The 25,332-nt window shown below is 43.6% G+C and overlaps 1 protein-coding gene across 1 annotated transcript in view; it reads left to right on the top strand.

Moving 5' to 3' along the window:
- Positions 1–25,332, top strand: part of MINDY3 (MINDY lysine 48 deubiquitinase 3) — a 61,114-nt gene that overhangs the window by 26,455 nt on the left and 9,327 nt on the right. The window contains exons 9-11 of the mRNA XM_004605337.2: positions 4,141–4,211; positions 7,601–7,681; positions 21,368–21,440. Coding sequence (XP_004605394.1) covers positions 4,141–4,211; positions 7,601–7,681; positions 21,368–21,440 — 225 coding nt within the window. The remainder of the gene's footprint in view (positions 1–4,140; positions 4,212–7,600; positions 7,682–21,367; positions 21,441–25,332) is intronic.

A 25,332-nucleotide genomic window follows, 5' to 3' on the forward strand; every position in this document is an offset into this window, starting at 1 on the left:
GATGCAGCCTTGCCCAAGGGAACCTCCGTGTCCAGCAGCTTCCGGCTCCTTCGGTGCCGCCTCCGCTTCCCCCAGTGTGACCGTTCACATCCCGGTGTCTGGGATAATGTCGCCCTCGCCTGTGCGACTGATAGATTTAACTTAACACAGGCTGCGCGGCCATTCGGGTGCACCTGTGGTAGGAAATCGCTGTCTTAAGCCCGAGTAAGTTAGAGAGTGACAGAAAGAGAGGGAGGAGAGGGAGAGAGGAGAGAGAAAGGGACAGAGAGAGGGAGGGAGAGGGAGGGGAGAAAGACAGGAGGGGGAGAGCTAGGAGGGAGGGCTGGGGGGAGGGAGGGGGAGAGGAGGGGGAGAGCTAGGAGGGAGGGCTGGGGGGAGGGAGGGGAGGGAGGGAGAGAGGAGGGGGAGTGCTAGGAGGGAGGGCTCGGGGGAGGGAGGGAGAGAGGAGGGGGGGCTGGGGGGAGGGAGGGGAGGGAGGGAGAGAGGAGGGGGAGAGCTAGGAGGGAGGGCTGGGGGGAGGGAGGGAGAGAGGAGGGGGAGAGCTGGGAGGGAGGGCTGGGGGGAGGGAGGGGAGGGAGGGAGAGAGGAGGGGGAGTGCTAGGAGGGAGGGCTGGGGGAGGGGAGGGAGGGAGAGAGGAGGGGGAGAGCTGGGAGGGAGGGGAGGGAGGGAGGGGAGACCCTTCGGTCATGGCTGTCCCCTGGGTGTAAGTGACGCTCTCCCTGCGGTCCCTTCTTCGACCCTGCCTGCCTGCCTGTGTCGTGCTTGGCGGAGTCAGAGCCTTTGCCCAGCTCTCAGCTCATTCTAGTCGAGCTGGCGTTGTCGGGTTCCTCTTCTATTCTGAGTCCACGCGGCTTGCAGAGGTCCCCGGGCGGACCTTCTTCGTGCTCCTTCAGGCCTCTGAGGCCCAGCACTGAGCTTACATTCTTCCTTCCGGTACTCGGCACTGAATATGCCGCCTGGTTTCCTGGCTTCTGCTTCAGGGGCAAATTTGAAAGGCCCAGGGGGCACTTTTGTAGAGACTGCCGGCAGTGGGGTGTGGTCGTTGGAGCAAAGGAGATTCCTGGCTCCCGCAGGATTGCTCCGGGCAGCGCAAGGCCCAGCTCCCGCCCCTCAGCGGCTCCCCGAGCACTCGTAGGCCCAAGCAGCACCGCAGTTTCGGACCCTCACATTGAACTGTTCTCAGTCACAAGAGTGGCTGTCACCCCTCGGCCCTCAGTGCTGCTTAGGAGGCCTCCCCACCAGAAATCAGAAATATGAGTGTGAGTGTGTGTGTGTGTGTGTGTGTGTGAGAGAGAGAGAGAGAGAGAGTGAGTGTGTGAGTGTGAGAGAGTGTGTGTGTGAGTGTGAGAGAAAGTGTGTGTGTGAGTGTGTTTGAGTGTGTGTGTGTGAGTGTGTTTGAGTGTGTGAGTGTGTTTGAGTGTGTGTGTTCAGTCCCACTGACTAAAGCAGCTATGTGTTGATAGGACTGCACATGTAATCATGGTTAAACTTAAATGCAAAGCTAAGGAAATGAAGTTCAACAGATATTTTTTAAATGTCACTTAAAATTTATTCAACTAAATAGATTTGGAAACACATAAATGAATTCTGTGAGTCGTAATATATAAGAATGTAATTACAAAAATGCAACTCACTTTGATTACAACTCTTAATTTGAACTCACTTTAATTGCAACTTTGACATTCTTAATGATGTACTTTATCAAGATAAAAAATTTACATATATGGATCCTATAAGGAAATAATAACTTTTAATATTACCAGCTAAATTATCTTTACTACTACACATGTGATTACTGACCTAATATGAATAACTCAGCAATTATGAACTGCTAGTTTGTTTTATCTGGAAGTTTATTAGTTGTAGCACTATAGCATTGTAGCACTGTCGTCCTGTTGTTTATCAATTTGCTCAAGCAGGCACCAGTAACGTCTCCATTGTAAAACTTCTTGTTAACTATTTTTGGCATATTGAATACACCATGGGTAGCTTGCCAGGCTCTCCGAGAGGGACGGAGGAATCGAACCTGGGTTAAGTGCGTGCAAGGCAAACACCTTACCCACTCTGCTACCACTCCAGTCCGGAAGTATATTAGTATAAATATTAAACATTTGTTTAAAAGTCCAAGGAAGTAGATAATGCAGTTCCTAATCTTAACACTAGGTGGCGGTAACTGATTTTAGAAATCAGAGTATTTTAGAAATCAGGCGAGGCCTTGAGACCCGCTGGGCAGTCACACCCATGGGCCCTTGCATTGCCCCGCTGACCGAGAGTCACTGATGAGTTGACCCTCAAGCCCCCCCCCTCCCCCCCCGCAAAAGACAAAAGACTGAATTTCAAACTGAGTGAAAAAGTACAAACTTACGTATATGTATTTTGTGTTTACTTTGAATTTATAAAAAAAAAAATCCCTAAGCCACCAATGCTTGGCTGACCTCATCCAAATATGGTCCTTAAGGATACATAGTGAGATATTTGTGACCTCAGTGAGACTGGGCGGCTGTTCTTACATGAACTAAGGAAAGCATCTTAATAGCAAAATGGGCCAAACACGGCCAGATGGTAAAAAGCTTACAGAGGGCTAAGCATTGTGTTTACAGCAGACATCTTCTTTACCAGAAATAAATGCATTTTTGAAATTTTGGATGACCAGGTTGTTGTTATTCCAGTTGATATATATTCGCCATGAAATTGACCGTCACTGTTGCGTCTCCACGGTGAATAATCTCGTCTTTCCGTTCTTCGTGCTGTGCTTGCTCTGTGCACCCACATCTTCCCAGCCGCAGTGCTCCCGAGTTACTTTGCAGTGGTGTGTCTGTCTCTGCTCTGGCACCCCAAGGGGACCTTAGTGCCAGTTTCCTAAAACACAACTCGGCGCTCTCCTCACACCGCTCAGAACATGAGTCTTAATTCTTGACTGGAGCAAGTCACACGTTTCCCCAAGCTCGAACCCTCCGAGGAACTTTGCTGTTTCACGACTTTCCTGCAGCAGCCCTTGAGCCTGCTTTGCTGTTCTTCTACCTTGAAGAGTTTTGGTTTTGTTTCCTCTTCTTTCTTGTCTGAGAAAAATATCCTTATGTGCTTCTTTTTTTTTTAAAACCTTTAAATTCTTTTTTTTTTCTTGGAATGAATCACTGCTAGATACAGTTACAGACTTAGAAACTTTTGTGATTACGTTTTAGTCAAACAATGATCGAATACCCATCCCTCCACCAGTGCCCGTTTTCCACCACCAGTGTTCCCACCCTCAGATACTGACACAGCAAGCATCTCTTCCGTCTCTTGTATCATAAGATATGGCATGCATATGTATACGGGTCAACAGAGAGCGCTCTTGTTTTCACGGTTTCCTTTACAAACTTTCAGCTCCTGTATGGCAGTAAACCATACATGTTTTCTATTTGGCTTTATTTCCAAGGTTTAGGAATATTGCCAGTATCTAATTTTAGGAGAGGAAAGTGGTATCGGGTCATCATTTGAAAAGAATTCTGCAAGTAGCTTAAACAGTGATTAAATTTTCAAATTCTGGTTAGCATAGCCATTTGCTTTTCTAAATCAAAATCATTTCACGTTGAATGAGTATCAGAGTTTTGTTTTATTTTCAAATTTCCAGAGAGTCCTTGGGTCTTTTGCCTTCATTAAGGAATTGCCATTGTAGGGCTGGAGAGATAGTAGTTTGCCTTGCACATGACCAACCTGGGTTCAATCCGTGGCATCCATATGGTCCTCTGTATACTGCCAGGTGTAATTCTTGAGTGCAAGGCCAGGAGTAATCTCTGAGCATCACAGGATGAGGCCTAAAACTGAAATATGTATACACACAAAATATTTTTTTAAAAGAATTTGTCATTGAATATAAAGTCTTATGAATACGTATAATGTATATCTGAGGTAACAATTACCAACCACAAATCTAAAAATGGTATTTTCTGATGAAAGTACTATAATGATAATTTCATGTAAACTCATAACTATAAATATATGCAAGGCTCTTACAATGTAGTTTGGGGTTGAAAAATGGTTTTCATGTACAATATCTTTATGTGTCCAGAGATAGTGAGTGCATGGGTGCATTTATATGTGTGTATAAGTACTTTCCAGACTTACATGTGCTAATACTCTGCTAACTTTCTTTAAAGAACTTCTTGGAATACACGAACAGGCATCTGTCGGATTCCTAACATTGATGGAAGCTTTAAGATACTGTAAAGTAAGTTGATTTTTCTGATTCTTGAGATGTTTTTCGTTTCCATGTCTCCTGTTGTGGACAGTGCTTTTCTCCCGAGGCATCATATTTTAGCTTCCTACAATTGATAGCTACTGCAAGTATTTTTCTCTTTGTCCCTAAACTGACATTCTTACCAAGGTTAGAATTAAACAGCTGGTCATGCAACATTACCTGCTTGTAAGTTATTTTCTTTCTGACGGTGGGTGAACCCAGTTCACCCACTGGGTTCAAATTATTTTGAGGGGCTGGAGCGATAGCACAGCGGGTAGGGCGTTTGCCTTACACGTGGCCGACCCGGGTTCTAATCCCAGCATCCCATATGGTCCCCTGAGCACCGCCAGGGGTAATTCCTGAGTGAAGAGCCATGAGTAACTCCTGTGCATCGCTGGGTGTGACCCAAAAACCAAAAAAAAAAAAAAAACAACAAAAAAAAACAAATTATTTTGAACCCAGTACAAAATAATTCATAGAACAGAGAAGCCTGTTCTTGAATATAAATATCTTTCTAATAAATTGAGAGAAAAGGAGGTACCGCTTCTTCCTTGCTAACTTCATTGCCTCACCCATACAACTGGGAATACTTTATAAGCTCCTTGGTACAAGGGGAGAGATTAGGAGTCTGTTGTACATATGGCCTGAAACAACTTTGGGAAATTTAAATAGTTTCAAATGGGATTTAAATCATTAATCATGTGCACCTAATAAGATATCTTGATTTGGAGAGAGAAGCCAGTCTAATTTTCCTTTCCAGATTAAGTTGGTGATTGTAAAGCGGAGATTGATTTTTTTTTAAGTCACAGTAGGATCTCACCCTCTCTCATGACTATATTTAGATTTGATTGAAAATGGATTTGATAATTGTTTTCATCCTGTCCACATCATAGTAATGATCATACTGTTAAAAAAACTGCCACTTCCTATTTTCACTGTCTTTAATTTTACCAGGAAAGCTGAGAACCAGAGAATCAATATGTGTCCCCTCCCCCAACACACATAATTCCCGTACCCTAAAAGTGAACATATGTGCACACAAGGACACTACAGGCATTGGATTCATTCATGCCTTTGATCGTGGCGACCTTTTTCATGATGTACGCATTATTTCAAAACATTATGTTGTACATGTGAGACTTGTACACTTTTTATCTCAAAAATATTTCAGGAAAGCTGTTAAAAATAAAAGTGTGTGTGTGTTGCAGGAGAACTAGTGTGGAGTTCAAACATGAGAAATGTTCACCTTGGGGCCTGTGGGGCAGCGGATCGGGGTCCTGCCTGGCCTCCCGTTGCCACCCCACAGCTGCCGGGCACCCAGAGCCCTCTTGCCCACGGGGTCATCTTGCTGTCCTCTCTGCCCTGAGCAGCACCCGCGCCCTGGGTAGCTCCTCGCCTGCCCAGGCCCTCCTTCCACCTGAGACCCAGAGTCGTCTCCTTCACTCACCCCCTTTTACATCATCGCCGAAGGACAGTGACTGTGGCGAAGTTTGAGTGCTGTCACATTTTCTGTTTTTCATTTTTCTGTTGTCTGTCCTGATAGAATAGACCGGAAGCAGGCACCGGTCTTGCAGGACACAGGTCAGGTGGCCCATAAACAAGCGCGCCAGAGTCGTGAGCATTTCTGAACGTGCCTTTGTCACCGTTGCGTGGAAGGGAAGACTGTTTCCCCACCGGTGAGCAAAGGCGGTGGCTTCTCGCTGTGTTTTCCTTTTGCGTTGCAGCAGTATTCTCCACTAGAGACTCAAACACTTTCCTCTGTGGATTACGCCACACTGGTAGGCAAAAGCTGAGCTCCTGGTTACTTTCAGACTCACTTGGTGGCTTACCCAGCAGGGCCACTCGGGGGCCCTCCTGGAATCAGGGCCACAGCAGGCGGTGGCTTCGGGGGCAGCTTATGAATGAGAATTGGTGTGGAGTTGGCTCCTTTGCTTGAGCTCCCTGTGGACTGGCTAAGTGTGGGTCCAGCGGGCTGCAGGCGGATGCTTTCTCTGCCTGGCTTCCGTGGGGAGGGCTGCGAAGGGTGGGCGGGGCTGCGAAGGGTGGGCGGGGCTGTAGGCTCCAGCTCTTTGGAAGGGAATTTCTGACCCACCTCCAGAGATGAAGCAAGACAGTGTAAGGAAAAGGGGAAAAAGCAACCCACAGAATTGAATGTAACTCTTGATATTTTCCTCAAAATATGGATATACATTTACCATGCATTAGTTTAAGGACGTAACCATATTAGCTAGCTGTAAATTTGAGCATTTACCTATTCTGTGCTCAAATAACAAATTACCCTTTGGTAGCGAAAGCAACATTTTTCGTATAATATTGAAAATATGTGCTCACTACTACAAATGAAATTATTTCCTTTTCATATTTATTTTATGTATGTTATTTACATATATATTACATATGTAGTTCTGCATATTTGGGGGCTAAGCTTGTGATGTCAGTTTGTTAAGTCTGTGTCGTTGTTCTGATGCAAAGGTACATTGTAAGCTTAGCCCTGACAATTTTTCTGACATTTTTACTTTTCACTCAGCAGTTGGTCTTAGTGATAAAATCTTGGCAGTCAAGTTTTTCTCCAGATTAATATGAATTGAGCACACGGTGCATATCAACATAAATGAATTTTTGCTTTTGTTCTCTTGTCACCAAGCCATCCTTTTCAGCACCTGCATTGACACGTCGCCATCACTGGCTTACCCAGCCCATCCCCCCGCTAGCAGAGCAGCTGGGGGTGCTAATGCTCCACCGCCACTAGCGGACCCAACTCAGCTCTCTTAGGTTTTGACACTGTAGTTTTACGGAATAAATATATAATCTTTAAAGACTGTAAGTATAATTTTTAAGTATATATATTTTAAGTAGACTGTGTCATAAAACCTTGAACATAAAGTGTCACTGAAGGATTCTTTATATTCTTAAATATTTCAGTTGTGCATCTTCCTGGAGAGAATTTATCATATTGTCCTAGGTTTTTTGAAGACAGGAACTTTAAGACATTTTTCCTTTATTAAGTCATGCATCACTAATGTATTAATTTATCAAACGTACAGTTTTGAAGCATGAGGTGGCAAGCTGAAATTCTAGAAGTTCTCATTCTCACTATAAGCTTGAGGAAATCTGAGAGTGATTCTTGGGGCTGAACTCATGATTTCTATTTGTGTTAAGTCTGTATTCTAATGTAAAGGTACAATGTAAGCTTAGTCCTGTCATTTTTTATAACATTCTCATTTTTCATTCAGCATTTGGGCTTTGTGATAAAATCTTCCTGGCCAGTTCATCTCTATTAAGTGAATTGGACACACAGTCATGCCCCAAATAGTCATGGACAAAAATACTTAACAGTTAATATAACATTTTCATTGTTTATCTTGCTACATTTGTTCTAGGTTGGTTCTTACTTGAAATCTCCAAAATACCCTATTTGGATTGTTGGCAGTGAAACTCACCTCACCGTATTTTTTGCCAAGGTATGCTTAATAAGCAGGATTTTTTTTTTAAGTATGACATCAGGCAAACAAGTAATATAAGTCCATATTTAGTTTGGATCTTTGTGCAAACTTCAGTGTTTTTCCAGTAACAAACAGACTGTTCCAAAATCTAAAATATTAATACCGAAGGACATACTGTTATGCTGCTTTAATTTTGGAATCATTTCAATAAAATGTTATGGTGTAGTTATAACTCCTTTCCATTTTCTGACTTTAGGACTTTGACATTCTTTTTTTTTCTATAAGTCACTGGATTAAAGTAAAATAATTAAACATAAAGATTTTTAATTGCTCTTTCATAAGATGGATAAAATTCTGACTTTTATGTTATAAAATAATTTTAGTTACAATATTTCCTAGGAAAGCATTTTAAAATCTAATAATAGGTCACCAGTATTGAAGGGCTCTTCTGAAATGGAAGGAAAATCTTACACTTTTACTGTATGCAATATATGCAGGTTGCAATATTGAAGTAGATGAAATGTGTTTGGGTATATTTATTTTGAAATTCTCAGAACTATTTCTAAACACTGTTCACTTGACTACTTCTCATCTCAGCTTTGTAGCTGAGGCCTTTGGCATTGTCCAGCCTTTACCGAACCCCAGCGTTACCATTTCCCAGCAATGCTAGGAGCCCTTCCTGTCTTCTGGATAGGGATTGGTAACATTCCGTAGGTCATATCATTGTTGCCAGTCTGTATTAAAAAATATTTGTTGGCCTCTGGTACAAGTTAAGTGCCCTGTTGTTCTATCACCATCGCTGTCATTTTTGTTATTTTAATAATATTTATCAAACATCTCTGGTATGCCTAGAGTTATTAGCTGTTGGACAGAAAGGGGAAACCTTGTCATTGCAGTTTTGAATTTTTTTCATTCTAGTGAACTTTTTCCTGATTATGCTGAGCTATTTTAGCTTTGTACTTGTTAAAGTATTTTATTCCTCTCTGTAAGAAGTAGGATTTGTATAAATTGTACCTAAAATTGGATTGCCAGTTGTGGATCCATTTAGTTATTTATTACTGTTTACTTTTATTGTGTTGGCAAAAGCCCAGCCAGTAAATTTAGAGCAGGATAAATCAAAACCTTTTCTCCAATGGAGAAAACTATGACATTCAACTTTAAAAGTTAAGCCTTACTGACACATTACATTTAGTCTAAAACTTTTATTGTTTACTTCCCTCATAGAGAGGAAGACTTCAGAAGCAGAATGGGAACTAAAGAAACTGAAATACTAATTCCTGAAGTGAGAATTTCAGTATTTCACTAAATTTGTATCTAGTGTTAGAAATTTTCAGAAAGGAATTAATGATTAAAAGGAAAAATTATTCACAAAAATGATTTCAAGTCAGTTTTTTAAAATTTCTCTCACTAATATTCAACTTAATGAAAACGAATGAATTATAAGAAACTGTAATTTAAAATTAAAAATACAAGATGAAATCATTAAAATACTAGATTTTATGATTGATATTTAAGTTGATTTTATTTAAGACCACAAAAGAGATTTCTGTAATCATTGTTTTAGTGTGAGTTGATCTGTGTGAATTTTCAGACATTTTTTTTTCCCAGTGCAAACATCCTGAGTAAAAGAATGGGCATGAATTGCACCCATCTTTGAAATTCTTTTTACCTGCCTGTCCTGCCCTCCTCCCCTCGCACCTGATCTGCTAGACTGTTGTGCTTATTATACACTGGAGGATTCGAACTGCCCTTTCCCCTTCCTGCCTGCGCTTTGCATGAACGTCACCGAGCTCTGTCCAGGGGTGGGTCTCTCTGCGTCCGACTCTGTCTCCACCCCCATCTTTCCTCTCTCTCTCTCCTACCCCACCTCCCAACTCCCCCAGTTTCAATGTTTCAGTCCCATCCTCTGAGACATTGAAAAAGATAGGAGAATTACCTGGGAAAGTGCAGCCCCCTTCAACACCAGTTCTACACCAGCGGCCTCCCTGTGTGCCAGGCCGTGTCGGCCTTCCAGCCCACCTCACTGACTTGCACTACCTGAGGCCGCTCGAAGACTCTGCGCAGACTTAGTGAGCTGCCTGCAGTTTCCTCGGGAGAGTTGAGGTTTGGGGTCTCATCGTGAGGAGCAGCTCACAGCTCCCGAGCCCGTGCAGTGGTGAGGGGACCCTCCTAGAAGCATCGTGCTTCATTTTCTGAGCGTGGTGGCTGATTTCATGGGTAACCTCACCAGACATTTTCTTGACAGTGAGGAGTTGCTGTGTGCAGCCCCCTTCGCCCTCTGATGGTTCTGAAAGGCCTCTGTGTGCCGTTAGCTCCAACCCCCCCCCCCCCCCCCCGTGATAAAGCAGTTACCCTTTCAGGTAGGGGCACACAGAAACGCATTCCTGTTTGAATGCAGAACAGACAAAGAATCTGAATGTAACGCGAAGGAGAAGCAGAACTGAACTGCTCCTGCATGGGCTGACTCTTCGACAGTGGTGTCCGTTACCGGGAGTCTTGGTGAAATTATTTCTACAGAGAGGCCGCCTTTGTTTTGCTCTCCAGTGTAACCTTAGGAAGGCTGGTGCAGTTAAGTGTGAGACGCCTTTATGGAGGTGTTTAGAAGTTGCCAAGGTCTCACTTTACCATCAGCTCTTTCCTCTGCGTGTAATAAACACACTGGAAAGCAAAGTAGTAAAGTGAGGCTTTATAGACTTAGCTATGAAGAAGATTCTCCTTCCGGGACCCTTGATTATTGAGTGAAAGAGGACTTGGACTTCAATTAAGTTCACCGATGGGTGTTTTGGAATAGAGCTTTTCAGTCATGGCATCTATTTCTCTTCCATAAATCTGAGAGCTGCATGGTCGGGTTGGGTTTCTTGGCTTATCTTTTCCCGAATGGAAATGGGTTTAAGGACCATGCTATTTCATTGTGTGTTTTAAATCATAGTCCAACAAGAGACTTTCAGTACCTCCTAGCGGAGCAGCAACTTCAGATAAAGGTGATTGGGTGAACTTAATGCTCTGTTACTTGAACAACTTAGAGAGTGTGGGCAGAAGTCTACCCAGACTAACAGTTTTCAGGTATTTTCAGCATCTTGAAATCTGCATTTTCAGCCGCAGGCTGTGCCCTACCTCCTTCCCACACCGTGGGACTAAGCCCCTTCAGCTCTCTAAGGTTGATAACACCATCATAAAACTCAAGATGATTTGGACCAGCAATAAAAATATTTTATCTTCTTTGGGGGGGGGACGGGGCAGGGGTGAGTTTGGGGTCACACCCAGAGGTGGTCTGGGCTCCTCCCAGCTCTGTGCTTCGGGGCTGCCTCGGGAATGCGTGGGGGAGCCTGTGCTCATGTCTGCAGTGGGCGTGTCACAAGCCTTGACCTGGCCGCTCTCTCCTTCCCACTTCCTTCTGAATTTATTTTTTAAAAATTTTGGGCCACACCCAGTGATGCTCAGAGGTCACTCCTGGCTTTCTATGCTCAGGAATCACTCCTGGCAGTGCTCAGCGGACCATATGGAATGCTGGGGATCAAACCCTGATTGGCCGAATGCAAGGCAAACGCCCTCCCCCTGTTCTGTCTCTCGAGCCCGCTCTTCTCTTTTGCACCAACTCTTGCCTGCTACTCTCAGTGCCTTTGGACAGCTGTTTGAATCCCTGGTTTTAGTCTTTTTTTTTTTTTTTTCTTTTTCAGTTATCTTGCCATGTGCGCGATCCTAACCTGTTTACTGATGGAGTCCCTTTGAGTCTGTTTCTTAACATGTTTGTCGTAGCAGAGCTGAAATAACTGTCTGAACAGGATAAAATCATACCCGTAGGAGTTCGGGGAGGCATTAAATCAGGAGCTGAGTCCATGGATGTTTATCAGAATAGTGTTGGTTACTGTTCCTCTAGAACTGAGTTCGCAAACTGTAAGAAGCAGCGGACAGAGCCGGTAACAGAAACAAGGCGAAGGCCTCAAGTGTTTTGTGTGTGACAGCAGGTACTACAAGTTGGATTTTATTTCGTGTCCTTTTATGTTATACCTCTTCCTGGAATGGGTCGTCAGTTATATCTCCACATTTATGGCAGAGCCTTGACCCCATTGTTTTCCCTTTTTCTGCTTTTGAGTGTGTTGGGGACCAGACCGGGGCCTCCATTGGAATGCAGCATGTCGCTGACCACTGAGCTACATTCCTGGCCCCTGGCTGTTTGTTGCTTGGCTTAATTCTCTAATTCCTTGTCACTTTTGCTCTTCCAGTTTCCCTGCTTCTGTGATACTGGTTCTGCCTAGTTAATCTGCTTTCTCGTAGTTCCAAACAGTGCAAACATCAGGCATCTGAGCGGTAAAGATGAGTACTATTGTAGACTCTTAATTTACCGAGGAGCTTCTCCGTGCCAGGTACTACGCTAAGCACCTGACACGCATTCCTCAATTTCTTAGAGACACCCTCTGAGTATCGAGCCTGCTCGGCAGAGCCTGGCAAGCTACCCGTGCGTATTGGATATGCCAAAAACAGCAACATTAAGTCTCTCAATGAGAGACGTTACTGGTGCCCGCTCGAACAAATCTGATGAGCAGCGGGATGACAGCGACAGTGACTGTCTGAGGTAAAGCACTGCTTTCAACCCTAGTTACAGTGTAGGATAGACTAGAAAATGGAGGAGGGAGAGGTGGATTAGAACTGGTAACTAAATAAGGGATGTGGGAAATGTTAGATTCGTCTGAAATGAAGTCTGTGTTTATGATTCGGGGAAGATTAATTAGAAAGGATGAGATGGCAGCTGTGCAGAGTTATATTCTGCAGATACACCCAGAAAACAGTGTGCGTGAACCACACCAGTTGGTCTGTGAGATTAAAGCGAAGGTTGGCATCAGCTGGGATGATGATGCATTTCCAGACCGCCTTCACCACACTAGCTTGGTTTTGCTTTTTGTTGGTGTTTGTTTGGGGGCCACACCCTGTGATCCTCAGAGGTAACTCCTGGTTCCGCACTCAAGAATCACTCCTGGCCGTGTAGGAGGTGGAGGGGGCGGAGGGAACCATGGGATGTCAGGGATCTACCCCAGATCAACCGCATGCAAGGCAACCGCTGTCCTATTTCTCTGGCCCCTTCTTCTCTATACTGTCCCTACATTTGCATGCTTACCTTGGAGTAGGACAGGCTAAGCACCAGTGAGGGTGGCCCCAACCTCCTCAGGCACCCCCTTCAAAAAAAGTACTCAGTAATGAGTAAAAACTACTCAGTAAAGTCATGATATTTTAGATTATTAGAAATTGGCTGCGGCCATCTTCACAGTGGTATCCTGTGAAGCTGTAGAGAAGGAAACAGGTAGGATTTGGGAGGTGGGCTGGGGCGAGGGCTACTTTTACTCTTCATTCCTCCCACTCCAGAAAGCGTACATTACCAGGGCTGGGTGAACTACAGTTCCCATCTTCTCGGCATTTGTATTTGTGTGAAACATATGACGTCCATATATGTGGAAATTCTCTATTTTATGGCATTTGATCACGGTCTGGGCAGCATGAGGAGAGAGAGGAGACGCAGAACAAGTATGAAGCAGAGGACGGATCTAACACAAGAGAAATAAAACCAGAGGCAGGACCTTCGGCTTTGATCTCGTTCGCCAGCTTCCTGACCAACCATAAATTTCATCCGTGTCCATAGCAATATGCAAGAAGGGGTATTCAGGTCAGTCCATCCCCAGTGGGAGAAAAGTTCACCACTAAGGTTGTATAGAATTTGAGTATGTGACAGAGATTCTAAGGGAGCCTAACAGACTTATTATGCTGAAATTATTCTGTTGAAACTACTAATTTTCTTCTCTTTTTTGGCTCTACTGGGGTCTGCCGCTCTCACCAAGCCTCCCTCCCCAGCACACACCAGGCCTTACTTCCCTCTTACTTCATGTGTGCTACAGCTGTGTTCTCTGCGCCTCCCTCCCTCAGAGGTCTGGCCGGAAGGAGCAGCCGTTCTTCTGTCAGGGATGGGCAGCTTTTCTGGCAGAGGCAGAGGACAGAAGACCTTGACAGAACCACAGACTGGCACCTGCAGCCGCTTCCTACAGCCCGTGTCACTTCTGAGCAAAACCAGGCGCCTTCCGTACCCCATTATCCGGGCTAGTGACTAATAGGCCCACCTCACCAGAAGGTCCCTCAGGCCCCGCAGGAACCAGGTACGATGCAGATACAACTCCCTCCAAGGGAGGAAAGTAATACCGGCTGCCTCGACCTTGTAATACTTTTGTGTCCTGGTTATTTAAGGAGTTGAATTCAAATGGCTGGAAGAACCTTTTTTAAAGATAAGGAGGAGGGGCTGGAGCGATAGCACAGCGGGTAGGGCGTTTGCCTTGCACGCGGCCAACCCGGGTTCGAATCCCAGCATCCCATATGGTCCCCTGAGCACCGCCAGGGGTGATTCCTGAGTGCATGAGCCAGGAGTGACCCCTGTGCATCACCAGGTGTGACCCAAAAAGCAAAAAAAAAAAAAAAAAAAGATAAGGAGGATACCTTTTTTTTAGATATCCCACTGATTGCTTTTAACCCACTAATTGTATAATATTAACTTCTGCCATTAAAAAAAGTGAAAAGTGAAATGACTTTTTTTGAATTTGGGAGGTGCCCATATGCCCAGAGAGCTAAGAGCTTAATGCTGACTATTTTCTTGAAGAGATACGATTGCTAAAAGACTAACAATTTTTTGGTTTTTGTTTGGTTTGGGATTTTTGGTTTTGGTTTTTGTTTTTTTTTTAGGGGGTTCTGCTCAGTTCTTTATATAAGTAGAAGATCACAGAAGGTGGTTTGTGAAACTGTTCTCTAAAGATGTGTCTTATAAAGTGACATCCTCGGTTCCTTAAAAAAGTCATTATACAAAGGCCCTAGGCTATCAAGGATCAGTTCTCTGTTCAAAATATTGAGAAAGGGCCAGAGCTATAGTACAGTGGATAGGGCATTTGCCTTGTATGTGGCTGACCCAGTTCAATCCCCAGCATCCCAAATGGCCCCCTGAGTACTGCCAGGAATGATTCTTGACTGCAGAGCCAGAAGTAACCCCTGAGCATTGCCAAGTACGACCCAAAAGCCAAAAGTGTGTGTGTGTGTGTGTGGAGAGAGAGAGAGGCTGAAAGGACTGATTATGGAAGTGATTTGTGGCATTAAGAAGGCAGGGGCTCAGCAGTGGTATAGCGGGCACCTGGCCAACCCAGGTTCAGTCCTTAGCACTGACTAAGCCCCGATCACCTGGGGGTATGCCCCCTCCACCAGAAGGAAAAAAAAATAGAATGGCCATGTGTTAATAATTGTTATTAGTACTTATATAAAATTACTAGTAGTGATCCCAGTAAATTGTATCTATTGCATATCCAGCGGAGATTCTCCCATGTGTATCTCTACTTGTCCATTTCCTCCCCAGAGAAAGATCTTGCTGGGTTGCTTGTTTTCTACCCTCTTCTTTCGCATGTGCCACAAATCTGCTCTCGGGAGGCTGTTGGCCAGCCCAGAGCCTGGGGCTTTGGCACATTGTTTAGGAAATGATGGAAGACCAAGAAAAGAGCCAGTTTTCCTACTGGCTTTATTGATGGGATTAACTGGATTCTGTTTCTGATATTGGTTCTGAAGAACATTCTATTCTTGAGAGCGTTTTTAATTGTCTTAAAATCCGTTTCATAACAGTTCCCAAATTTCCATAGTTAGGGAGGGAAGAGATAGAAAGTGATTTCGGGGGAACGAGGAGCAAACAGCTTCACAGACAGGCCAGTGGAGGAAATCCAGTCTGGAAGCCAGTTCCACAAGAATCGTTGAAGACGCTTCTTGAAAAGATCCGACAGACTTGGCAGCACTTTGCCCCTGAGTATGACATCCACTCGGTGATGCTTGTGGTGCCCTCGCCAGGATTAAGGAACGTGTGCTTATTCCTAGCTCGCCGGGGAACTGATACTTCATCTATAATAAATTGATATGTCTTGTATATCAAATGTTCTATGTCTTTTCAGGTCATGTTTTGTATTGGTAGCAATTATTACATTCTTTTATTAATTAAAGAAGATACTTAGGCATATTCTATGATATAAAATTGGCTGCCATAAAGCCTCTGTTTCCTCTGGGATAAAATACACTTTCATACTTTCAGAGGCGCTTTCAGATTTTCCCTTTAAATTCTCGAATTCTCCTTTTTTATTAAATTGTATATTTGTAAGATTTATCTATTTTAAAATGTACTAGTACATAATTGGGAACACTTTTTAAATTTATACACTTACAAAGAGAAATATACTGTTTTTGAAAAAAGATTTTTTTAACTTGTCATTGATTCACAATCTCTGGAATTTCAAGATTTTTACTTTAAGTGTCTGTATATATGTAGGTTTTACCACCTCCGCAATATTTTTGTTTTAAAGATCGGTCTCATGTGTGGGAAATAAAGAAACATAGTAAGGAAGCAACAAGTAGCCGGTCATCAGAACTGAACGTTTTCATTATAGAACTGAGCTTCCCGGGGCGACGGGTTTTGGGGAGGGCGCTGGGACACTGGCAGAGGGACGTGGGCACCGGTGATGTGTGTGGTGTTGGGGTGATAGCGTGTAGGAGAGATATAATTGACAGTATCTTAAGTGCAGATACCTCAGTAAATGGTAAAAACAGGTGGTGGGGGGCGGCGTAGGAAACCTTATAAAGATAACTTAGAAGGACTCGCCCGTAGGCTGCAGCATAGTTCACAGGAGCGCGATCCTTTCTGAAGTCGGGGGTGTGGTGCTCGGGTTCCTCAGCACAGAGAGCTGCAGAGAGTGAGCAAGGGCAGCCGTGAGGAGGCAGGAGAGGCCCCTGCAGCAATGAGCGGCCTCCCCTAGCCGAGGAACTGATGCTCAGTAGGTGTTGGGAAGGCCAGCTCACGTTACCCCTTGGGGAGGTTTGTGGTGCAGGGAATCCTTACACCGGTAGCACGGGCAGGACCACGACAATCGGATCCGTGTCCCCTGGCTGTAGGATATCAGATAGTCCCACTGCAGCGTGGCGTGGCCCCCAGCCTCTTTCTCACTCGTAGTACTTGACCAATTAAGGAAATCTGGGTGAAGCTAGATAACTTTAAAAGCTGTTTTGTTTCATAATCCCTGGTCCCTGTTGACCAGTAAAGTAACTGAGTAGAAATTGTTCGCTTTTAACACTCCTCTGATCAAAAGTATCTGATTCTACTGGAGTGATGTTAGACGGAAAGTTTTAGAGCAGAAATCCTTTCTGTGGCAAATGAGCGTGTCGCTAACTCAAATGATATTTTAAGATTGAAGTCAGTTTAGGAGTTTATCCTAGTGGGATTGCAAATGCCCTTTAATTGCAGTAGATTTGAATTGGCTTCTGAGTACTACAACCAGTGAGAAAGCAAATGCTGAAAAGCAGACCTGCCGATTCAGAGACATTGGACGCCATCATTTGAATCTGTTTATAATTCAGCTGGGGAGAGGGGCTGCTAACGTTTGTTTGAATTTATCTTGGAAGGTAATTTTCTAAGATAATTTAAGTGATATTCGTGGAAGTAAGCCTGTAGTACCAGTCCTGTTTCTCTTTCCTTAGATTGTAACCTTAGTATACAAACTATCTTTCTCTATCACCTAATAGTTTGATAGTGTTCATGACCTTATGGATGTGAATCTTTTCCATTTTTTTCTGTTCTGGTATAATTACATCTTAAACCAGTGGTATATTTTTCTCACATATATGTATATTTCTACATGAAATCAGGTAAGTTACAAAATCACCTCTAATCCTCATAGATATGAGAAAAATATATGGAATAATCTAAAAGCTATTGTTATGTTATCTTGGAAATAAGAAATCTCTTTATATGTTCTTCACACAATTATAAGAACTCAGTTTGACTTCATCTTCTCTAGTTTGTCATTGGCCTTATTTGCAGTTAGACAAATGTCAGTTTTATCTTTCTCACTAAAATGATTTTCTTCAGATTTTATAAAGCACTGAAATTGTGTACTTGCTATTCAGATTTCCTATAGAACATGAAATATATCTACTACTAATGCATTAACAAATTTGTTACTGGATTATTCTGCACTAGATCTTTCCATTAGGAATCTTGTCCAGGAATGTAAATTCGAAATATAAATTAGTAAAAAGTGTTAGAATTTGTCATTTTAAATAAATTAAAAGAACTTCAGCATGAGACACTTTAATGGGAATAGACGGTGTTTTTGTAACTCTCCTGATTTCATGTATAAACATTTAAACTTTATATAAATTTAAGCAAGCTTTAAACTAAGAAATCTTTTTTTACAACAGTTTGAAAAAAGCATTGTAAACACTTAAGCAAGCCAATCATCTGTTTAGAAAACTCTACTGGTTTTGATTTGTGGACAGAAACTTTTGGAATTTACTGTAATTTTGTATTTTACTTTTTTTTGTTTTCCTCCTGCCTTATATAAATACATCTTAAAACCAGTGCAATTAGAAAGAGTTAACCCTAGAGAGTTAGCAGACTGTCGCCGAGAGCAGTGAACCAAAACATGAGTCTTCTCTCCATCGGTCACTGAACTGAATAAACTTGGTATTACTAAGTCCCATCTTATGGTGGGTTTTTACATTAAAGCTGCCCAGTGGGACTGGAGAGATAGCACAGTGGGTAGGGCATTTGCCTTGCACGCGGCCGACCCGGGTTCAATTCCCAGCATCCCATGTGGTCCCCTGAGCCCCGCCAGGGGTAATTCCTGAGTGCAGAGCCAGGAGTAACCCCTGTGCATCGCCGGGTGTGACCCAAAACCAAAAACAAAACAAAACAAAAAAGCTGCCCAGTGCCACTGAGTTGTTCTTGTTGTTTTTTCTAGAAGGAAAAGAGGAATTTGTTTAGTTAATTCACATTTGGGGCTTTGTATTGATTTGACAGAGTTGGAGACACTTGCTTCACACTTCCCGTGCCCTGCTTCAGTTCTTCTTGGAAGATGCCTTTCCAGGAATCTTTCTTATCCTTTTCAGTTTGACCTTGACGCTTTTCTTTCCCAGTGCCCGCGCGCTCATAACCTGTTTCTGCTGGCCTGTGCGAAGCTTCATGTGCTCCCCCCCTTGTTTAGCCGGTACCTCCGAACGCAGAACGAACCAGTCGTTCACCTGGCTTCCTTCCCTTCTTGACCCCGGTTCCTTCTCCTTCAGTCCTGTTCAGTTCTTTCAGGAGGAGCTTTAGAAATGCTCTTCCAAGTAGGGCAGACGAGCAGACAGAACAGATAACTGAGAGTCCTGGTGTGGTGCGGGTCATAGAATCACAGCGGCTTTGAGAGTTAGGCCAGAGGGAAGCTTGCCCCGTGTTACACACAAAACAGCACAAAACAGTCCCAGAAATGCTGGGAAAGGAGGCCTCAGTGGTTTTTATCAGGAGACAGGGAATAATACCATATTGTAGATTATATATTTTTAAATTACCTCCTATCAAATAAAACATATGTGAGGACTTGTTGCCATATTTTAATTCTCAGACCTCTGCCTCGTGTTCACTGAATATCACGTTCGGGAGTTCGGCTGTCTGGCCTCAGGGCTGCAGAAACCTCTGTGCTGTCCGTGAAGCCTGTCCCTGCGTGTTCGAGCAGGGGAGCACAGGGTGATTAGAAGAAAGGCTAGCGTATCGCTCATCAGATATTGTTTTCACAGGGAAACGATTTTATTTATTCATTTATTTATTTATTTTTGCGATCAATGCCCCCCAACCCCCAATTTATTTTAAAACATTTGAGACGGGACCAGAGAGAGAGAATACTGGGGTTTCGACATCTGGCTTACATGTGAAAGACCCCAGTTCGATCCCTGGCACCGCACAGGGTCCCCGGAGCACTGCTGGGTGCAGTCACAAGACTCAAAATGCAAACCAACATTCAGAATGGGAGGAGGGCACCCCCGCAGACTTCCTGTCTGCTGAGATTCGTCTGGTGAGCACTGGACAAAGACAGCAAGGCTGTGCTGGGGAAGAGCTGGCTGGAGCCCCTACTCCTGTGCTCGCGGACTGGGATTTCTTTCCTTTCTCTCTTGCTCTCGGAGCCACTGCAGGCTGTATTCAGGACAGCTTTCTGGCGCTGTTCAGCGATCACTCCAGCTGTGTTCCTGGGCCTGCACGCGGTACCAGGGATTGGACCTAGATCAGCCATGTGCAAGACAGGGGCCCACCCACTGTCTCTCTGGCTTTGAGTATTAGGATTCCTTAGAAATTTACAGTTTGTGTCATTAAGAGCTTTGTGAAGACCCAGGTTCAACTCCTGGCTCCTAATAAGGTCCCCTTAGCACCGCCAGAAGTAAGCCCTGAGTACCGCTGGGCGTGATCCAAAAGTCAAAACCAAAAAAAAAAAAAGCATCATCAAGATAATGATGCTTTGTGTGTGTGTGTGTGTGTGTGTGTGTGTCTGTGTGTGTGTGTGTGCTTAGTGCTTTGATAATAATATGGTTTGCTGCATAAAGAAATGAGTTGTGATACAGTATTTCTTCCATGAGAAAAAGAAACATTTTCTTTCTTTTTTTTTTTTATTAGTGAATCACCCTGAGACAAAGTTACAGACTTACAGGTTTTCATGCTTAAGTTTCAGTCATACAATGATCGAGTGCCCATCTCTCCACCAGTGCCCATTTTCCACCATTAATGGTCCCAGCATCCCTCCCACCACCCCCACCCTGTCCCCTTTACCCCACCCTGTCTCTGTGGCAGGGCATTCCCATTTGCTTGCTCTCTCTTTTTGGGTGCTGTGGTTTGCTACAGAGGTATTAAGTAGGCATCTTGTTTGGTCTATAGTCTATTTTCAGCCCGTATCTCCCATCCCTAGTGGGCCCGCCTAGCACCTCTTGCTTGGTGACCCCTTCTCTATCAGAGCTGCTTCTTCACCTAGTATGTGAGGTCAGCTTCCAAGCTGTGGAGTACTACTCTTGATACTTATCTCTACTACTCTTGAGTGTTAGTCTCCCATTCTCTTACTTTATATTCCACAAATGAGTGCAGTCTTTCTATGTCTGTCCCTCTCTTTCTGACTCATTTCACTTAACATGATACTTTCCATGTTGATGCACCTATATGCAAATTTCATGACTTCATCTTTTGTAACAGCTGCATAATATTCCATTGTATAGATGTACCGAAGTTTCTTTAACCAGTCATCTGTTCTCGGGCACTCGGTTTTACTGGTGTTCCCTTTAAGAAAATTTGGCATTCTGGATGCATCACTCTCGATTGTTGATCCATGACTGAGTATTGATATGAATGCTTACTAAAGTAATCTCAAGTGATCTGCTATCTAGTTCTACCTAGCGTATGTCTGGTGTGCTAATGTTTGGATATTTGAATATATTATAAATTGTATTGGGTGATAATATAAAGTGAGTATATATAAGTATATGTATATTTGTATGTATGTGTGTATATGTGTGTAATATATACTCACATATATGTGTGATTTTTGCTTTTGTTTTTCTAGTATATTGTTTTGCATATTTAACAGTAGATGTTTCAAATGTTCTTATATAAAATTTTCTAAGTATTCCAACAACAGGTCTCTTCAAGTTTTCTTTTCCATTTCTCAAATGTAAAGTTAATTCCTAGAGACTTGTGTAAGTCAACACCAGTGATATATGTGTGAATCACAGGTTTCTGTTTGCCGTTGTCACCATTTACTCATTTGGCTCTGATATATGTTGTTTCCTTTTTTGTTGTTGTTGTTGTTTAATGTCACTAGACTGTCACTGCCTCATCGCTTCCTCCTGTTCTTCTAGGATATGGCTTTAGTTGCCCCGGAGGCGCCTTCAGAGCAGGCCAGGAGAGTGTTTCAGACCTATGATCCGGAAGGTAAAAACGTTGCTGGCATCTTCTCCTCTTCCATATCTTCACAGCTTTTATATCTTCATAGTTTTGTGCAAAAAGTGATCATATTATTGTGTCAAATGTTAATTTACATTTCTCAACTGTTTGACACGTAAGTGCTCCTTAAGTTGTAACATGGTATGAGGATTCATGCTTCTTTGATAACTTGGGTCTTGAATCAGAATAATCTCTTAAATGAGGAAATACCACCTTCTAAACAGGCCCTTGGAAAAGTAAGTCATTTTCTTATTCACTCGAATGTTAAACATCTTCCAGAATTTTTCCAATATAGTTAGTTTAACTTCTAGGATGACAGTGTTAGTCTGATACTGTATCACTGTCATCCCGTTGCTCATCGATTTGCTCGAGTGGACACCAGGAATGTCTCCATTGTGAGACTTGTTACTGTTTTTGGCATATCAAATATGCCACGGGTAGCTTGCCAGGCTCTGCCGTGCAGGCGGGATACTCTCGGTAGCTTGCCGGGCTCTCTGAGAGGGGCAGAGGAATCCAACCCGGGTCAGCCACGTGCAAGGCAAACGCCCTACCCACTGTGCTATGCTCCAGCCCAGTCTGATAGATATACCAAAATAATTATTAAAGTATAAAATCACCAACACTTCTAATATGTCACAACATTTTATTGTGGTGAGACCAAGATCTAGTCTCTTTGTATTCAGTGGAACCCGAAATGCGGAGGCTTGGGGAGGGAGGAGAGTAAGGGGAGAATGGTGGAGGGATCCTAGACCACTGGCAGAGGCGTCTTGTGGAGCGGGGAGGGAAGTGCTAAAGCCAGCTGCTTCCCCCCAGCCACCATGGCACCCAGGAAAGTGTCTGGGGAAGTTTGGACTAAGGGGACTCTCTCTGAGCCCCTGCACGACGCAGCCCAGCAGCCCCATGAGGCTGTGGCCAAACTGCATCTGGGTTCCACATGCTCTGCCCAGCTTGGGCAGTGACCCTGCTAGCCTGGGCCACAGCCCCCAGGCTGGAGCAAGGAACCGCTCTCTAGGGAAGGACAGCCCTTCCCGACTCTCGGCAGGCTTTTCAGGTCCCACGCTGCCCCCTCTAGAACAGGATGTCAGGACTAGACGGGGGGTGAAGGAATAGGGCTTCAGGTGGAGACTATGAGGAAGGGAAGAATAACAGGCTTGAGGGAAAGCCAGGCTTCTCCGAAAGGGAGAGAGCCGAGAGGACACATCTGGGGGGAAGCGTGGCCGCTGCCTCCCCTCCCTCCCAGCACGGGCCAGCTCCCCCCTTGCTCTCGCAGACTCGGTGTTGCAGGTTTTCTTTCTCGATAGAGCCCAGTGCTGTGTGTGGTGCTGTCGGGGAGAGCTGGAACTCACGGGGGCACCTTCCGGTCTTGACCACAGCCCCAAGTGATGGCTGGAGCTTCTCTCTGCAGGACGCCGGCCGCCTCTGCTTCTGTGACTCAGTCAGTGTCTGAGCAGCCGCAGTTCCTGCGTCCACAGAGCAGGCCCTGCCCGCTGGTTTCTGACCACTCACGTGGAAGTGACAGTGACTTCTTTCAAATTGCATCTTGTTCTGTTGCTTTCTAAGAACTCGCTGCCAGCCTCCGAGGGATGGGTGAGCAGCTGTGAAACCGTCATCTCATTTGTCTTGTAAACTATGACACTGCAGTGAAAACATGAATTTCTCAACAACAGGAAAAAAAAAAAAAAGACTTAGTCTCAGCAGCACAGAACTTTCTAATGCTGTTTTGCTGGCTATCATTACGTGGCTGTGCTTTGAGTCTCCAGCATAGAGTTATTAACTAATTACTGGTTTTATAACATAAATATCATCTCCCCTATTTCCCCACAATTCTGCTCTTGTTTTAACAAGCTGGAATAAGAATGGCAAAAATAGATAACAGTGCTTTTTTTCCTGATCTTAAGGAGAAACAATTGTAGTATTTCTCCTTTAGGTATGTTAGCCGTGGGTTTTGTCACCTCTGATCTTTGTTGTAGTGAAGTATTTTGTCACTGTACTAAATTTGTTGATATATTATTTCATAAAAAAGTACTTTTTGTATTTTGTTAATGCTTTTTTTTAAACATGCATTGAGGTGATTGTATTTTTTTTTTAACTTTATGACCTGGTGTATCTCATTGATTTGTGTATGTTGAACCATCTTTGCATTCCAACAGTGAATCCCATTTGATTATGGTATATGATCCTTGGAATATGCTGGGGAATTTGGTTTGCTAATATTCTGTTGAAAATTCTTAATACCTTTATTCATTCAAGTTATTGGTCTGTGATTTTCTAGTGTCCTTATCTGATACCAGTGTAGCGCTGGCCACTGTGTAGATTTTGAGAAGCAGTGTTATCTGTTCTCTCTCACTGTCAGAAGAATTCACCAGAGCAGGTTTCTGTATTGGTAGTTTGTTTAGTCAAATAACCGATTGCTGATTTGTTTAGCTATTGCTACTTATTCTTGACTCCGTCCTGGTAGGTTATATAGTTTAGGAATTTGTTCATGTGTAGGTTCAATTTCTAAGCATATAACTTTGGATACTTTTTTGTATTTGTGTTTGCAGATATAATATCACTTTCCTTTTATTTGTGCACTCCTTTTTCATTAATATATAAAGGTCTGTTCATTTTTCAAAAAACGACCTCCTAATTTCATTGATCTTTGGGTTTTCCCAACCCTTTACTTCTGCTCTGATTCTTTTTTTTCTGTCTTATGAGAATTATGAAATTGAAATTCAGTTGTTAGAGATTTGAGATCCTTAGATCTTAATGCACACTTATGGATATATACTCTGGATATATGTATCCATAGCACATTTGCAGCATCACATAAGTTTTATAAATTTTCAGTCTGGAGTTTGCTAAGACCTGTTTTGTGACCTATTGTGTGATGAGTCTTTCCTGGACAGTGTTGCTTTGTGGCGAGTGTCTGGTCTGCTGCCGTAGAGAGTATTAGCCCACTGGGTGCAGCCCCCACTGATGCACTGCTGGTTCTCTCCCTTCATGTCTGTGAGGAGTAGGTGCGTGTATGTTCGCAGTCCTTAGACCTGCGAATTGAGTTTCTCTTCGACAGCTTTCTTTGTTTCTGTTGTAGGCCTTGGTTTACTCTGGCTCACAGCTAACCCCGGCTCTCTTGGGTTCCATTTGCACGGATATCTGTACCCTTTGTTTTTCATCCTGTGAGGGTTCTTAAAGGTTGAGTCTGGGGCTGGAGAGATAGCACAGTGGGTAGGGCGTTTGCCTTGCATGCAGCCAACCCGGGTTCAAATCCCAGCATCCCATATGGTCCCCTGAGTGCAGAGCCAAGAGTAACCCCTGTGCATCGCCAGGTGTGACCCAAAAAGAAAAAAAAAAAAAGGTTGAGTCTGTTGTAAGTAGTTCTGTGTGTGGGTTTAGTTGTGTGTGTGTTTTTTTAATCCATTCAGCCACTGTCTTCCAACAGAAGAATTTCAATAATTTAACTTGGATTGATTGTTCCTCAGTGAGAACTAATCACCATTTTATTGTTTTCCAACTTTTGAGTTTAAGTCATTTCTCTGTTATCTGTTCTTGTGAGCTGTTGATTTTTATAGTGGTATGCTTTGATTTTTTTTTTTCCCTCTGTATGTTAGTTTTTTATTCTGTGGTTACCTTGAACTTTTCATACTTTATCTTAGTTATGGGGCCAGAGAGAGTATAGCAGATAGGGCACTTGTTTTATCCATAGTTGATCTGGGCTCAATCCCCCCACCCCATATGGTTCCCTGAACACTGTCAGGACGTAACCCTGAGCACAGCCAGTGTGCCCCCCACACAAAATATATGTATGTGTGTGTATATCTTTGTTATAGTTGGTTGTTGTGTAAGCGAGTAATAAGAGCTTTATTGTGCAAGAAACAGTGAAGCCCATGTCTTTGCTTTC

This window comes from Sorex araneus, chromosome 9 (genome assembly GCF_027595985.1).
Source record: "Sorex araneus isolate mSorAra2 chromosome 9, mSorAra2.pri, whole genome shotgun sequence".
NCBI lineage: Eukaryota > Metazoa > Chordata > Mammalia > Eulipotyphla > Soricidae > Sorex > Sorex araneus.